The sequence below is a fragment of the Vipera ursinii genome (assembly GCF_947247035.1).
Source record: "Vipera ursinii genome assembly, chromosome: 5".
Classification (NCBI taxonomy): Eukaryota; Metazoa; Chordata; class Lepidosauria; order Squamata; family Viperidae; genus Vipera; species Vipera ursinii.
This window is the reverse complement of record NC_139518.1, coordinates 57395195-57412979: the sequence shown is the minus strand read 5'-3', so window position 1 is coordinate 57412979 and position 17785 is coordinate 57395195. Positions and strand designations below refer to the sequence as shown.

Here is a 17785-nt window from a genome sequence, read left to right as displayed (position 1 = left end):
CTTAGTTTTGTAATAGTTTTGAATTAATAAGCTAAACCTTCCACAAAAATGTGTGCAGGGAAAGGCAAAGTTAAACAATAAAAAATCCAGTCCTATATTCCTTCTGCAAAGGATACATGCTGACATCTTACAACCCACAAGGAGAGTAGCTTCAGGAAAACAGGAGGAAGAAATTAAACTTCCTGGTCCCTTGAAGGAGGGGGAAAAAAAAGAATTTTACAGCTGTCTTCCTAAAAACAGCAGCTATTGGTGTGTATGTGTGTATATATATATATGTGTATGTATATGTATATGTGTGTGTGTATATATATATATATATATATATATATATATATATATATATATATATATATATATATATATATATATATTCTGTTCTATTCTATTTTCTATTCTATTCTATTCTATTCTATTCTTCTATTCTATTCTATTCTATTCTATTCTGTTCTATTCTATTCTATTCTATTCGACTGTTTTTTATAAGTAAACAGCTCCCAAACTCAGGATTCACCACCACCAAAAGATGCACATAACTCTTACTCTAAAAACCCAAAGTGCACCTATGTGAGGTATGGCTAGCAGGCACATTGAATATTTGGCAGAAACGTAACCTGTCAAACATCCATTGCTTATGGGAAGTCACATTGTATATACAACTCTTAGGTTCAGAGTACAAGTTGTCCTCAACTCATGACCGCAAGGGAGCCCAAAATTTCTGTTGCTAAGTGAGACATTTGTTAAGTGAATCTTGCCCCATTTTACGACCTTTCTTGCCACAGCTTTTAAATGAATTACTGCAGTTGTTAAGTTAGTAACACGGTTGTTAATGAAGCTGGCTTCCCCATTGACTTTCCTTCTAAGAAGGTCACCAAAAAATGATCACGTGACCACGGGGATCCTGCAACGGTTGTTAAGTGTGAAAAACAATCTTAAAAGTCACTTCAATGCTGTTGTAACTTTGAACTGTCACTAAATGAACTGTGGTACGAGGACTATCTGAATTAATTGATTTAACTGAAATTAACTTTCAGCTTCTTTGCAAGTTACGGATGTGCTAAGACTGACTAGAATAGAGGGAGTCTTTTAGGAATCCTGGGTGTTGTGTTCCCAGCACAGTACTCGGGAGGTGCTAAATGAAGAAGGCTTATATGTGATTCTAGGGGTGTTCCATGTCATTAACAATTTGATTACTGATTTCCATTAGGGTGCTGATTGGGCTTGGCAATCTTTCACCTTAATGCAAGCTCAAACCATCCTGTCTTCAGGCCTTTTGTAGGAAGAACTGACAATGGTATACTATGTTTTATGGCCCACTGATGGAGTTTCAAGGCTATACCATTGCTTATCCTCTCCAGAAAAGTATATTTTTTTAAAAAAAAAACAACAATCTTCCACAGAATTCTTTACATAAGCATTGTAGCAAAGATGATTTTCTTTTTAAGTATTCCACTGACGTTTATTTACAACATCAGATTTTAAGCATTTGTTCAGCAGCTGCCAAATGATAAAGGAAATTTTCTGTTGCGGGTGGGAATCGCTTTTCTTTCAGTGCTTCTAAGTTAAGTGATGGCTTCTCACCATCATGAGTGACTTCTGTGAATGAAGCCAGATTTGTCAAGATTTCCTTTGTCTTCAATGAAACATCCTGCAGACACATTTTAAAATAAAGAGAGCAAATAAGAAAAAGTTAGTTTAAAAAAAAGTGCTCCTCTTTGAGATTTATGTTAGGTCAGTATAAAAGTTTGATAAAAACGATAAAGGCGGGATACAAATAAATATTAGTACAAAAGCCCTACAGATACTCTTTTTCTGAGATGGAATACTATTGGAATATTTAAACTAGGTTGATGTGATTTCATATTACTGCTACTGTTCTGAATGTTGTCAGTATATGAATCTAGTGGATTCACACACAATGTCTAGGTTTATGCATATCATTTGAAATGTTCTAGATGGTATGTTGCCCAAACTCAACTGCTATGATATTTAATTACCATTTTAGAACACTGCATATATACCCTGCCAATTGTGGCTTATCAAAAGAAATATATTTAAACAAATAATAGCTAAAAGTGATGTATGAATCTATATGCATGCTTAATAGATATATAGATATGTGGCTTTCTGACAAGGTTTTTTTCCAGTGCTATTTGGAGATGCCAGGGACTACAAATGTATACGGTATACAGTGTACAGTATTTATCATGAAAATGTGGGGTAAGGTGCCACGGGTAATGCATAAAGGTAGTCCATTCATTTAGCGAATGTTCAAAATTATAGTAGTAACTGCACAAGTGCTATTTACGTTGGGTGCTCAAGAGTTCTGATTGTTGTAGCATCCCTGCAGTCATGTGATTCCTGATGTTCCCTGCCTGTTTTGCACAAGTAAAGCCAATGGGGAGGCTGGCAGGAAGTTGGAAGTCGTAGTCATGTGAGGTCGTCACTTAATGACCTGCATGGTCATCACTTAACAATGGAATTGGGACTGTCAGAATTTCTGTTGCTAAGTGACACAGTCTTGTGATATCAGACTTTACAACTGTATTGCTAGCCATGGCAATTCCAGTCCCAATTGCCATGGTAATCCAGGGGCTACCTGTATAATTAAAAAGAAAATGAAATCAATTTTGAACTGCAGAGACGTGTAAGTATGAGTGCGGGTGCAATCATCTGAAAAGTCAAGATGATAAGCAGGAAAATACTGCAAAAAGAGTGAGGCTGCCTAATGCGCATGGCTAGACCAGGACTTTTCTCTTAGGTTTCGAAAGATTTTAAGTGTTCTTTGTCTTTTTTTCTAAAACCAATTATTAAGGTTTATATTATAGGTTTTGTGCTTATCTCAAAAACATCTATTTTAAAATAAATTAAGGAATCACAAGTGGCAAATATGATCAAAGGATATTTCTTTGATTGGAAAAACAATAACTGAGGCCACAGATGACCCATTCCTACTTCAGATTATCAGCGGGTAACCAGCTCTGCTCAACTTTTGACTTGCATATTTATTTAAATATATTAAGGTGGTGAATGTTTCCAATTTAATTTATGAAGAACTTACAGTTTTACATTATATATGGATTCAAGGAACAATGGCTCGCTTTAAATGAAATTAATTTCAGTTACAGCTTTGTTATCCAGCTTTGTTTAGAAAAGCAGGTTTTTATCTTAAAATAAAAGCTGGTCTCTTCTCCGCCTTCCATAGAAGACAGGTAGCCTGAAATTTTGCCAGAACTCAGTCAGTCATCTAAACTAAACCCTGGCTTAAATACTAATAACTGTATTCTAAACCAGGAGTGTAATAGTTTAGATAACAAAATAATATTAAAGACTGAAAAAATACAGAAACCTAACCTTTATAACTTGACTGTTTGATTTCTCTGGATCTTCTGCAGACTGAACAATTAGCTGACCAAGTTCTTTATGCAATTTTCCCATTGTCATTGCCTCTGAGGAGAAAGAGAAGTATACCATCACTCATTTCCTTTATATAAATGAATGAAAATAAACATATAACTCCAGAACAGAACTGTAATCACATTTGAGCTGATCATCTCAGAATTTGGGTCAAAAGGCCACATTGCCACAGAAAAGGTACACATTTCTAGATCAAGATTTCTTCGACCTGCATTCAATGACAATTTTTTACTCTTTGTATAATGCTAAAATTTTGCTTCTTTGTCATTTAACAATAGAGCTGAACTGATAAGAATTCCCCCATTCTGCTATCTTTTAGGATCCATACTTCAGTTTCTCCATACAATAGCATCATCTCTTTCAATCAGAAAAGAACACTGTGTGGTGGCATTGCTTTTATCCAACTAGACCAGTGGCCTCAACCTTTTGGGCACCAGGGACTGGTTCCATGGAGGCAGAGGTTTTCCGCAGACTGGAGAGGTTGTGGTTTCTCATGCTGCCTGCATCCCATGGATAGGGCTTTACTTGTTTGCATGGCCCGGTTTCCGGCATGCCGTGGTCCGGTGCCGATCCACGGACCGGGGGTTGGGGACCCCAGAACTAGACCATTAAGTGAAAATCCTGTTAGCTTTTAATTAAATAACTTTTCCTTTGTCCAAATCATTCCTTAAAATAAGCATTTTTTCCTATCTTTTTCCGTCTGCCTGGGTCAGGCATTGACACTGAAAACCTACAACTTAGTTCATTCCATCTTATGTTAACAGTTTTCTAGGTATTGGAACAGAGGAACTGCACTACCACCATAGAGGAGGATATTGAAATTTCCTACACCACCTTCCACATTTGGGAGGCTGTTGGAGACTGAGGACCAGAGAATCAGAACAGTAGTGGGCAGCGGGAGGCATTATAGAATGCCATTAGGCAGGAATTTCTTCTTGCCTTTCGGCCTTATTCTAGGATCCTGGATGCCCAACTGGCTTCAATCTGCTAATACCAGTAATAAAATCATGCTCCTCCATGACCCAGGTACAAGGTAGAACTGGTGTGAATAAACTAAATCCTGGTTGGGTGAAAACATAGATATTTCCTCATCAAACATTTGCTCTTCCGGGCCTTAAGTGCCTAGCAGCTATAACACCAAGGAAGGTGGCTTGTAATGTTTCTCTTGGAGATCTTTATGATCATCATATATGCTGATATATGATATTAGACCACATATTTCTGGCTGACCATAAGGGACACTAGGAGTTCTGCTAGCGTACTGCTCATCTTGCAGTCCAGTTGTTCCATCAATCTTTTGACATGATCAGACCACTTCCTAATCAATGTGGTACTACAGGTAGTCCTCGTTTAGCGACAGTTCACAGGGTGCATGTGAAAAAGTAACTTCACGACCAATCATCACATTTACAACCTTCACAGGCCTATAAAGCAAAGGAAAACTGAAGTAAGATAAGTACAGCTGTGGCTTCACTTAGCAATTGATTCACTTAGTGACTGAGTTGCCAGCCCCAATTGTGGTCACTAAATGAGGACTACCTGTAGTCAGTTCTGGTGACCTCCAGAGGCGAGGAAAAGACCAATTAGGACTTTTGGCCTTAGGCACCTCATAAATTCAATTACTTTTAAAAAATTTCCCAGTGCTCTGGGGATCAATTTTATAATAATCATAGTTTATTTCTGGAATTGCTACAGAGTTTATTCAGAATTGATTCTTCTTAGTCATCAATCGAAGAGTTCTTTATTTTCTAAGGAATTCTGGGAAATGAGTCAGAAAAGGAGGACTGAATTTAATTGAACATGACACAAGCCCAGTTTGAGCTTGGATGTAATAGGAGGGAAGCACCACTTTTTAATGATTATGGGAGGATATTATAATGGATATTTTTGACATATTATTTTATAATGTACTGAGCCATCCAGAAGCATATGCAAACAAATACATTTATATATGAGAAAAGTAGATGACATAGCCCACAAACCTTTTGCTTGATGTGAAATGGTGATTTCACTTTCAGCCAGGTTGACATATACATCATAAAGATCTATCCTGCTGTTCACTTCTGAATCTATACATCCAGCAATGTATCCTGATGAGAAAAGATTTTAGTATGTTTCAGTAAAAAACATTCTAACTAGAAGAACTTTTATACGAGATCCTTGGTGCTCTCTGAGGTTGGTTGTTTTCTTGCAGACGTTTAATTATCAAACTAGATACCATCATCAGTTTTGCCTTCATTCTGTATACTAGTGGCTTGTCCTGTCAGTATTGGTGGGAGTGGTCTTGGTGGTTCCTTGATTGGGATATTGTTTGCTTCTGGATTGTTGTTAAAATGTTAACCTTGGTCTTAATCTCTGCTCATCTGGGTGTTGATTGCTTGTGAGGAGGTCTTTTAGTCTTTTTTTGTTTCCTTTTTGGCTTTTGGGTTGTCTCTTTTGAATGGTATGTACTAGATATTTTTCTCTATGTGCCTGTTGATGGCCGATTTGTGTGACTCAAACCAAAAGACCTCATCAGCAATCAAAACCTAGATAAACAAGAGATTTATATTAGATCAGGGGTCTTCAAACTTGGCCCTTTTATGACTTGTGGACTTCAACTCCCAGAATTCCTCAGCCAGGCATGTTGGCTGAGGAACTCTGGGAGTTGAAGTCCACAAGTCATAAAAGGGCCAAGTTTGAAGACCCTTGTATTAGATCAACAATTGATAAGCTAACAGTATCTCAATCAAGAAACCACCAATGCAGACAAACAGCTCAGTCAAGAAACTACCAAGAACACTCCCACCACTAACATGGCAAGCCACTAATATATCAAATGACAGCAAATCACACTCCCTACTAGCACTGATGATGTTCAATCTAGTTTGATAATGAAACATCTGCAAGAAAATAAACTCAGAGAGTGCCAAGGACCCCAGAGTTCAACCTGACTTACAAATATTCTCTTCCATCACTTTTATATGAATTTAATTTTCTATCAATTTAAAAAGTTTAAAATTACTTTTATTCATTTCATAGTCTTGAACGTGCATGCTAACACTGGACCTCTACCAGTATCATAGGAATTTACCTAATAAATAATAGGTACCAAATTCTATATTAGTATTCCATTATTCTACAAGAAATCCAAGCAACTACTTTTTGCAATAGATAATTAGGAGTTGTCCAGTACTGCAATTTCCAAACATCTGAGCCACAAAATGGATCATAAGATTATTAGTGTGACCTTGAAGGAACTATAATGAATAGTTTCTTTTCTGGGCTTTGACCATCATCTTTTGATATTTGAGCTGATATCTCAAAATCTTACAAAAACTCAAATTATGTAATACTACTATGAATGCTTCTTTAGATTAGAATGTTAATAGCTTTTATAATAATAGAGAAGTACTATAGAAGCATATTAGAGACAATTAATAAACACTGTCTTATGGGACCCTAGAAGCATGCCTTTTTTGTCACAGCATCTACTCTCTGGAATACCATATTCCTTGAGTTAAGATTGGACCTAACCCTGGTGGACTTTTGTAAAGGACTGAAGATTCACAGGTTTTCCAGACCTGGGAATTAGGCTAGATGGCCTGGTAAGAGGTCTTAGTCAACTGTTTGTCCTTGGTGACTATGGTAGTGACTATGGTAGTGACCCTTTGCTAATACTGTTTATAATAATATTTGAATGTTATTATAATATTTGAATGTTATTATCTGCCCATAGTGACATGGATGATTACATAGATTGATTTAGTAAATAATGAACTATTTTTTCTATTACCACAAAAGTTAGTCATTATGCTACTGTATGTAATGCTGATTTACATCCATTATCAGTAATACCTGGACACATTTTTAATGCTTCCAATTCATCATCATTCAGATGCACATACGAATGAAGAATTGACCAATCTTGTCGGTGCCACACTAAGGCTGGTAATGCCCTAAAAGAAAAAAGTTTTATTTTAATACAATGGTTCATATCATCTCCTCAAAGGATGCACTAATTGGTCTTGTCCCCTAGGCCTAGCTCAGGGGTAGGCAACCTTGGCTCTTTTATGACTTGTGGACTTCAACTCCCAGAATTCCTGAGCCAGCCATTCCACAGCCATGGCTGTCTCAGAATTCTGGGAGTTAAAGTCCATGAGTCATAAAAGAGCCAAGGTTGCCTACCCCTGGCCTAGCTTATGAAGGGATCAGGACTCTAAATCATATGACATAATTTCAGCCATAGACAGTAAACCATACCAAAGATGGAAGGGATTTTTTTAAATGATATACTATATGGATGGATGGATGTCCAGCAGGCGTACCCTGGACCCACTTCAAAACTGGAATTTTACAAAAACAAATGTATTCAATAGTAAGGAATGTTTTGAGGATGTCAACTCTGTTGAGCATTGCTTTTACAGAATCTGTTAATCACCACTTATTTTACAAAATGATTAACCACAATAGCGGATAAGTACAAAGAAATTACTTTGACACAAATCAATAGGACCAATTATCTTAATAGACTAGTCTGTTTCAAAACAAACTAATTTCATGCAATGGCTTATCAAACAGTTTTGCCAAATTAGGATTAGTTATAAATCATAACCACATTTAAGAACTGCCCTGAGGAATCCAATACCTCCAACTGACAGGGCAAACTCCAAAACTGACAGGGCAAACTACTAAATGTACAGAGAGCAAATCCTGCTCCCTTCTAGCACTGAAGATGTTACCTCAACAGATATTGAAATTTCTTCAGGAAAACAATCTAGAGAGCACCAAGGACTACACAACTGATACTACTTTATTCAGGCATTCTTTTATACAACAAAGATTTATTTATTTGCACCCCACCTTTATTATTTTTACAAATAACTCAAGGCAGCGAACATATGAAACATTTCTCCTCTTATTTTCCCCACAACAGCAACCCTGTGAGATGTGTAGGACTGAGAGTGACTGGCCCAAAGTCACCCAGCTGGCTTTCATGGCTAAGGTGGGACTTGAACTCATGGCCTCCTGCTTTCTAACCTGGTACCTTAAACACTAGATCTAAGATATCTCCTGTTCTGAAAAGTTTGACATTGTGAATTAATTTTACTGACTACATGGTAACAGGGAACATGGGTTAGCACTACAATTAACATAGAGGACATCCTGAAACTGGAGGTGAGGGAAGGGTAAAATAAAAGACTTTTTTGAACTGGACTGTCAGTGGTCTTTTGAAAACAATACCAAGTTAAACCATTATTAAATTTTGACACCAAACCAGGCCATGTGCAAGGACTCACAATTGAATGTTACATACATACATACATATGTAAAACCAATAAAGCTACTCAACTCTGGGATACAAAAGAGCCTTTTAATCACTGAGCTTTCATCAACCTTCACCAATTGCTGGAGAGAGTTATCAAGATCACAACGAGGGCCGGCTTATATGGCAGAGCCTGAGCTGGTACAGCCGAATGTGGGAGAGCGGGGGGGGGGGGGGCGGCCAGCCGATTGCACGCTCTATGAGGACATTGACAGCTGACGTGCCTAAGTGGCAGACTGCCACGATCAAACGAGACGGCATGAGTGATGGTCCAGCGATGCCGCCGAGTGGCCCCACAACAGGACGGACATGCCAAACAGCTGGGGGGAAGGGAAGATGTCAAGATCTAAACGGAAGCTGGCTTCTACGGCTGACTGGAACTAGTGCGGCTGAATGCGGGAGAGCAGGGGGAGGGCATTACACATTCTATGACCTGACAGTTAAACTGTCATACAGGTATATATGTAGGTTCTTCCCACCTGTAGCCCTTACTCTGATGATGTCAACAGGAGGTTGACGAAAGCTCAGTGATTAAAAGGCTCTTTTGTATCCCGGAGTTCAGTAGTTTTTTTGGTTTTCTATATATACTTGAAAATGAAATTAAGTGAAGGAGAACCTTTTTATTTCATCCATGTGTTTTACCTGGTAAATTCAAGGATAGTTTCTATTCTTGGATGATATACTACAATTCTTTTCTTTAACATGAGCGCAGTATACAGGATGACTGTTTCCATTCCAAACTGAAACACTATATCTAGGACAATCAGAAGTTAAAACAGAATCTTAATATAACAAAATAGAATTCTCTACATTTAACAACATAACTATATGAACAATTATAATTTACTTGAATTCACTTTTACGAAGAGGCAAAATTTGTTCAGATTTACAGTATACCTTTTAGATATATCGAACTACAGTTTGGTATTACATCTATGTCATAGCTTGTTTAACTCACAATAGAGTAGATTCACCTAACATGCCAAGCCATGGTTTATAAGCTCCAACGATCAAACCAATAACATGTGAACCTGGCATTTTACTTTTTTTTTTTTTACAATGCAAACATTGTGTATCCTTTACATCATTTTGCTTTTGAAAAAGTCAGGCCAGCTGGCTTTTATTAAAAACCATCCTACCAATTCAATTCATGCCAGGATTTTATTTTTCTCGCCCTCTGCAGGGGAGGGCACAAAAGGGAAACCCAAACCAGGCCCTGAAAAACTCTTGTAACTCCCAAGATTCACTTTTGCTGATGTAGCCTTGAGAAAAAAGCTGGTGATGCACCTAATCACAACCTGTATTTTGAAAGCAGTGGTTGTTGTGCTTTCAGGGTCAGCTTACTTGGAAATAAATTTCATTGAAAGAAAGGGAGTTTATTTTTAAGAATGCATAGTTTTAACCTGAACCGTTTTTTTTTTTAAATCTCACCTTTGACTGAGCCTGCAAGATAAGCTTTTCTGATATCAAAATCTTTGCTTAGGAAAGAACCATTTTCTTCACTCTGACAAATCCCCTTTGTAAGGACAGAAATGTAACTCTCCATCATCTTTACAGGGGTCCCATATTTCAGGTATATTCTGAAAAATAAATTGAGCTTTAATAATCTGGGCCAAAAAGAATAAAGCGGGTTTTTTTCACCCATGAAAACATTCACCCATTGCCGTTTTTGCAAGACTTACCAAACCCCACAATGTGATCTATGCTCCTTCCTCTTTGTTCTCTCTGGTTCCCTCTAGCCATCTTTCAAGTCCCCTCTTATTACCTTGCTTATTTCCCAGTCAACGAAACTTTCCATGCAGAGGATTTCTTACAATTACTTTCAACATCGTCATATATTGCTTTATAATTTTTTAAACACCAACACAGGAGATAATCTTTCGAGTCCATCTAGCCCAGGGGTAGGCAACCTCAGTTCTTTTATGACTCATGGACTTCAACTCCCAGAATTCCTGAGTCAGCTCAGGAATTCTGGGAGTTGAAGTCTATGAGTCATGAAAGAGCCGAGGTTGCCTACCCCTGATCTAGCCCCATAACTTTCTAAAATCCACATTTCTAGTTTCCTTTTTGCTGTTTTCCAAAACAGTAAAGCTTTTTTTTTAAACCACATACATCAGAGTTTCTATCATCCAAGGTGGAAGGTGGTTTTCCTAATGATATAGTAAAGCTTGTACTTTGGAAGATTCTTAATTTCAAAGAAGTTAATAGTAAGCAGCTTTTTAGTAATTAAGAGAAAGTAGGCAAACCCATTGTCTCTTTGAAAGGATGATCCTCCTCCCAGAGGATCTCAAACCTGCTGTAGATCACTGTTTTATGATCTCTGCAGGGAGATTCTGTATGGAGCCATCTTGTGGGCAATCCCTTTCCCTCTCCTTGATCCGGAGAATTCTGAGGACCCAATCCTTTCACTGGCTCCTATTTCCACCATAGTCATTAGCTCGACCAAAAGCAAAGTCATGTTCAGTCCACCACTCTTTGACTCTCGAACTATTAACATTATTAACTATAATCTAACCTGGATATAATATGAATATAGTTAAAGTGGTCTTTCTCCAGGTAGAGATCTTATTTTTATTTCTATAGCCAGATAGAATTTCCGTACATGAAGTTCTACATGCAGCTGGAACATGTTCTACATCGTGCAGGAAGACAAATCTTGCTAGATTTATTGTGAATAATATGCTTACGATAGAACTACATTTGGGAAGAAATGCACTTCAACTTGTTCACTTCATGGTTTCCTGTGAGAACTGCTAGTAGGATACTATTATGTGTCATTTTTGCAGTTTTAGTAAACCTTTTATTCACTTAAAATAATCAGTAATTATATATACAATTATTATGCTCATTAATCCTTTCAGAAATATTTTCACCTCTTAATTGGGAATACATTGCTGTGCAAAAAGTTTAGCTACTCAGCCATGCAGTTGTAGAAAATGTATCAAGCAATACACACCTACAGAGAATCCTACAGAAGGCTGCATACTTTTCCGGATTGAAGTCTTTGGTTGTCAGAACAATGGAAAAATGGGTCACCTATGCAACATGCAAAAAAAAAAGTTAACATCCAAATACTTTCTTGTAAAATAATAATATAAAACAATTGGAAAGGAGAGACAATTTGGCAGATAAAGCTGCTTAGATTTACTTAAGAGCTGGACTTCCAACAGGGAAGGTCCAATTGTGGTGTCTGGGCAGTGACTTGTGGGGAAGATTGTTGAGAATAGTTAAGGCTGCAGAGGATATTGAAGGAAATAAATTATCTGGACCTGTTTCAGTCAGAGTTCAGGCCTTTGCACAGATATATTTAGTGCACTGTTTTGCCCATCCCTAGAGTGGAAGACCCTTCAGAAAATCACTGATGCCTTAGTCCCCCGCATGAATGAACACCTGCAACATGGTCTACATGAGACTGCCCTTGAAGACCATATGGAAATCACAGTTGGTCTAGAATGCTACAGTGCAGGCAGGGACAAATGAGTATACCATGATATGTCCATGAGCTGCACTGTTCCATGAGCTGCACAGGTTGCCAATTGGCTTCTGGATGCAATTCAAGGTACTGGTTGTCATTTGTAACACTTTGTGTCACACAGGACCTGCTTATTTGAAGAACTGCTTATCTTCAATAGTTCTAAATGCCTAATAAGATCAGGCAGATTGTTTAATTGAAAGATTCTGAAGCATGAAGCAATGTCATCTATTGGGATCTAGGATGTGTGCCTTCTTAATTGTCATGTTTGCCATCTGGAGTAGCATTCCCCTGAGGATCTGTAAAGCTCCCAACCTGATGGGAGTTCCAGAGGTCACCAAAAACATGGCTTTGCTCCTAGGCCTAGAGGTAGGATGGCTGCTGAGCCCATCAGTTTTGCTTTGGGGTATTTGAGGACATTGTCATGTTCCTTCTGGATGCTCAGAATTATTCATGATTTTTCTTTTTCTTTTTGAACCACTGAGCATCATCAGAAGCTAGGCAGTTTCCATGTTTAAATCAAAAAATTAAGTCTACTACATCACTGAAAATCTACAGATACTTGCTACAGACTAATACATCTTGAATATTATGCAAACATCCAGTTTAATTTTGGTTGATCCAAACATAAAAACCCAGTTATTTTTTTTATAATTTTTTCCAAGTTGCTTTTCTTATCACATATATAGAACATATATTATATATAGCATATTAATGGGTTATCCCTTATGAAATCAGCAGACATAAAAATAAGCCTTGTTGCAAAAATCCAATTACGGTAATCTCTTAATAGGGTAATGAATGTGCAAATAAGATCTTTCTATCAAGCCCCCTTTCTCCAAATTTCAATCTTACCCTTTTCAAGGTAGAAGCTTCTGGAATTTCCATGGTTGTAATATAAAACCATGTTAGTTTGTACTGACCAAATAAGAAAGTGTGAAGCTGTTTATTCTCATCTGTAAGGCAGCATTTTCTCAATAAGAGGTCTCTGAATGCAGTCGTTGTAGAAGGATAACACCAAACCCACAGAGCATCTCCATTGGTATCTTTTTCTATGGTGGAAAGATGTTCACTGTGAGAATGCCAACAGCAGCAAGGGAGTAAATTGATCAGTTAGATCCAATTGTGCATTCAACTTAATGCCCACTTTTATACATTTTCAAAATACATTATGGAAGCCTTATTTATGGCAGCATACATACATGTATTTTAATCTGTAATGCGATATTAATCTGGAACAATTTTATTAAAAATATGAAACAGAGCAGCAAATTCTATAGCCAGAGCAGCAAAATCTAAATTTTAGCTAATAGCGCATTTATTTTAAAAATGATCACAAATTGTATTTCCTTATCTAGACTTCCTCTTTCCTCTGCCGTTTCTCTTGTATTAAACTTTACACTGTACTCTTTGTCAACTCTGCAACGAATTGAACTGAAGCCATTTTCACTTCATTTTCGGTTGCCACATATTTAGAAAGGGGGGGAGTGTAGTTTTAAGCTAGCCATAACAATTCTCAAGTACAGGTGAAACTCAAAAAATTAGAATATCATGCAAAAGTTCATTTATTTCAGTAATGCACCTTAAAAGGGGAAACTAATATATGAGATAGATTCATTACATGCAAAGCAAGATAGTTCAAGCCGTGATTTGTCATAATTGTGATGATTATGGCGTACAGCTCATGAAAACCCCAAATCCACAATCTCAGAAAATTAGAATATTACATGCAATCAATAAAACAAGGAGTGTACATAGAACAATATCGGACCTCTGAAAAGGATAAGTATGCATATGTACTCAGTACTTGGTTTGGGCCCCTTTTGCAGCAATTACTGCCTCAATGCGGCGTGGCATGGAAGCTATCAGCCTGTGGCACTGCTGAGGTGTTATGGAAGACCAGGATGCTTCAATAGCGGCCTTCAGCTCTTCTGCATTGTTCGGTCTCATGTCTCTCATCTTTCTTTTGGCAATGCCCCATAGATTCTCTATGGCAGACATGTCAAACACAAGGCCCGGGGGCAGGATCCGGCCCGCGAAGTGGTTTCATGCGGCCCGCAAAGCCATCCTGGAAACAGTGAGGGAGCGGCCCCCACTGCCTTGGCCCTGGCCCAGAGACCCTCCTTCTGCCAGAGACCCTCAGATCTGTCCCACTCCTGCCCAGGCCCCCGTAGGCACCCTTGATGCGAACTGGCCACGCCCACCCAGTAGGCCATACGCACTCTAGCTACGCCCACCCAGTAGGCCACGCCCATCCAGGCCACACCCACCCGGCCCCCTGAGGGCAACCGCAATGCTGATGCGGCCCTCAATGAAATTGAGTTTGACACCCCTGCTCTATGGGGTTCAGGTCAGGCGAGTTTGCTGGCCAATCAAGCACAGTAATCTCACAGTCATTGAACCACATTTTGGTGCTTTTGGCAGTGTGGGCAGGTGCCAAGTCCTGCAGGAAAATGAAGTCAGCATCCCCATAAAGCTCATCTGCGGAAGGAAGCATGAAGTGCTCCAAAATTTCCTGGTAGACAGCTGCGTTGACCCTGGACTTAATGAAGCACAGTGGACCAACACCAGCAGATGACACGGCTCCCCAAATCAACACAGACTGTGGAAACTTCACACTGGACTTCAAGCATCTTGCAGTGTGTGCCTCTCCATTCTTCCTCCAGACTCTGGGTCCTTGGTTTCCAAATGAGATGCAAAAGTTGCTCTCATCAGAAAAGAGGACTTTGGACCACTGAGCAACAGACCAGGTCTGTTTTTCTTTAGCCCAGGTAAGACGCTTCTGACGTTGTTTGTTGTTCAGGAGCGGCTTGACAAGAGGAATACGACATTTGAAGCCCATGTCCAGGATCCATCTCTGTGTGGTGGCTCTTGATGCACTGACTCCAGCCTCAGTCCACTCCTTGTGAAAGTCCCCAACACTTTTGAATGGCCTTTTCCTGACAATCCTCTCCAGGCTGCAGTCATCCCTGCTGCTTGTGCACCTTTTTCTTCCACACTTTTCCCTTCCACATAACTTTCTATTAATGTGCTTTGATAGAGCACTTTGGGAACATCCAACTATTACCTTTGAGGCTTTCCCTCCTTATGGAGGGTGTCAATGATGGTTTTCTGCACAACTGTCAGGTCAGCAGTCTTCCCCATGATTGTGATTCCTACTGAACCAGACTGAGAGACCATTTAAAGGCTCAGGAACCCTTTGCAGGTGTTATGGCTTAATTAGCTGATTAGAGTGGGACACTTTGAGCCTAGAATATTGCACCTTTTCACAATATTCTAATTTTCTGAGATTGTGGATTTGGGGTTTTCATGAGCTGTATGCCATAATCATCACAATTATGACAAATCACGGCTTGAACTATCTTGCTTTGCATGTAATGAGTCTATCTCATATATTAGTTTCCCCTTTTAAATTGCATTACTGAAATAAATGAACTTTTGCACAATATTCTAATTTTTCGAGTTTCACCTGTATGGGAACCAAGGTCATTACTGGTAACATTTTGGCGGGCTGGAGATCTGGGAGGAGTGCCTGTGTTTAGTATTGATGAATGTGATTTATGACATCTAATTGGGGTGGGAATTTCAACTTGCAACTTTGTAACCAGGGGAACAGGAATTTAGTCTTTGGTTCACCTTTGTATTTTGTAGCCAAATAAAAATGTTCTTTGAGGAAGAATTCCTTGCCTTGAAGTTCTTTTAATTGGTCTCATCTATCAGAACCATGACATTCTTCTTGTAGCAAGAATCTCCTCTACTAGAATTTTTAAAAAATCAATGCATTGAGTGTGCTAAATAAAAATAATAGTTTATTTGTTGTTAAGTTCTCCCATTATGGTTTCCCTGCTAAGTGAAGTGAGATAAATGATGGCAAAAAAGGCTTCCTAAGTGAGGCCTTGATTCAAGAATATTTCACATCAAGGGAGATCTAGTAATTGCATTGGTGATGAGCTAAGACATTTATCCTGAGCATTTTTATAGCTACCTACAATCAGCATTATATGAGGAAAGCAAAATTTTTAAAAATCTTTTCTGTGCTATTAACTGCATTTAATTACTTTTCCAGTCTCCATTCAGAAAAGGATTGGAATTTTAGGATAACTAGAAAGAGGTCTTTTGCAAATTAGAGGCTAAGGCAAGGCCCCTTTGTAAATTAATAGGAGATAGCTGCAGGTGACTACTTCACTCAACATTCAGAGCGACTATTACTTTTAAGCATGTTATAATCAACTGCGATAGCTAAATTCAGAGACCACACTAAATTATAAAGTGGCTGGATTTACTCTAAGTTTGTGCAGAGTGCTGCATGTAAAGCCTCCTTTACATCAAGTTCAACTTCTTATGGTTACATTAGCAATAATATAGTAGCGGTTGGTCATTGCCTTCTTCCAGAGCGTTTCCTTTTTCAATTCACCACCATGGGATTTGCTTGATCTTCTAAGTCAATATTAAACAAGTTTGAGCCTGAACCGGGTTTGTTTTGGGTTTTTTTAAGTTTCCCAAGGTGTCCCAGGTGCTGTGCCCTAGCCTAGCTGTACTCACTACAAGGCAGGAGGTATTAGGAACAGGGGTGATAGTAAAAAGAATCACGCTAGAAGAATGGAAGGATACTCCGCCGCTCGCTTATTCCTGTCTAGGTTAAGGGAGCATGCAAAGTCGCTTTCTTTCTTTTCTAGCCCTCTCCTCTCCTCTTTGTGCACGGGCATAGAGGGACCTGAAAAAGTGCAACAATCCTGTTGCATAGCCAAAGGCAAGACGCTTTTAGACTTAGCTTCTATGGGCAATTGGAAAAAGAGAAAAAAGGAAGACGTTCCCTCTCGTCTGCCTTCCCCCACTGCTTCATGAACACACAATTTTCCCGTTTCAGAATAGAAATAGGGAGGGGAAACGAGGGATGTTAACTAGCTCTCCCACCCAAGCTGGCATTCCCACAGCATGCAGCCAGGAACAGAGATGCGCTTACCAATCAAACCTACACCCAAAAGCAGCTGAGCCTCCGTCTCTGCCATCTTTCTCCTCCCAGCGCCAGGATCCCTCCTCTGTTTCCTGAGAGGCCCATCATGGGCCTCAGAGCGGGAGACTAATTGAGTAACACGCCTCCTGGCTTCCGGCTTGATTTCGGGCTTCGCTTGCAGAAATTAACGCGTCCACATGCAAGCATAAAGCAGCGTTTTCCAACCTTAGGAACTTGAAGATGCGTGGACTTCAATTCTGGGAGTTGAAGTCCACGCATCTTCAAGTTCCTAAGGTTGGAAAACGCTGGCATAAAGTGTCTCCGAGAGATTTTTTCCCCCTCATTTATTTTAAAGACTCTTGGCAGTTAAGCAAAATCTCTTCACAGTGGTGGGAAGAAAAATCAGTGTGATTCGGAAAGTCGTCTAGCCCACCTTTCTGCTTAATGGGGATTTCGTATTAGAAGATCCAGTTCAGTTAAAACATTTCTTTTGGTCATTGCCCAAAAGTTCGTACTGCTTACTTTCTCTTCCAGCTTGACCAGATTTTGCTCCCATGAAATGTTCATCTTTGCTTGAGTTCTGCTCTCCAGAGCAAGAGAATAAGTATGTATTTAACTGTAGGAGATGCTCCATGTGACC

The 17785-nt window shown here is 39.0% G+C and overlaps 1 protein-coding gene across 4 annotated transcripts; it reads right to left on the bottom strand.

Moving 5' to 3' along the window:
* Window positions 1-507: 507 nt before the first annotated feature.
* DENND10 (DENN domain containing 10) lies at window positions 508-17365 on the bottom strand. Of its 4 annotated transcripts, none has more exons than XM_083363382.1 (9): window positions 17155-17365; window positions 13047-13243; window positions 11676-11755; window positions 10151-10299; window positions 9362-9473; window positions 7252-7352; window positions 5397-5504; window positions 3352-3446; window positions 508-1645 (listed from the first exon to the last, which is right to left on the bottom strand). In XM_083363382.1, exons 1-9 carry the CDS (start codon window positions 17198-17200, stop codon window positions 1469-1471), a joined length of 1065 nt encoding a protein of 354 aa, XP_083219508.1. In that variant the 5' UTR covers window positions 17201-17365; the 3' UTR covers window positions 508-1468. The 4 variants fall into 4 exon arrangements, with proteins under 4 accessions (XP_083219508.1, XP_083219510.1, XP_083219509.1 ...); XM_083363384.1 differs by having other exon boundaries at window positions 13115-13243; XM_083363383.1 differs by having other exon boundaries at window positions 13047-13263; window positions 17155-17243.
* Window positions 17366-17785: the final 420 nt, after the last annotated feature.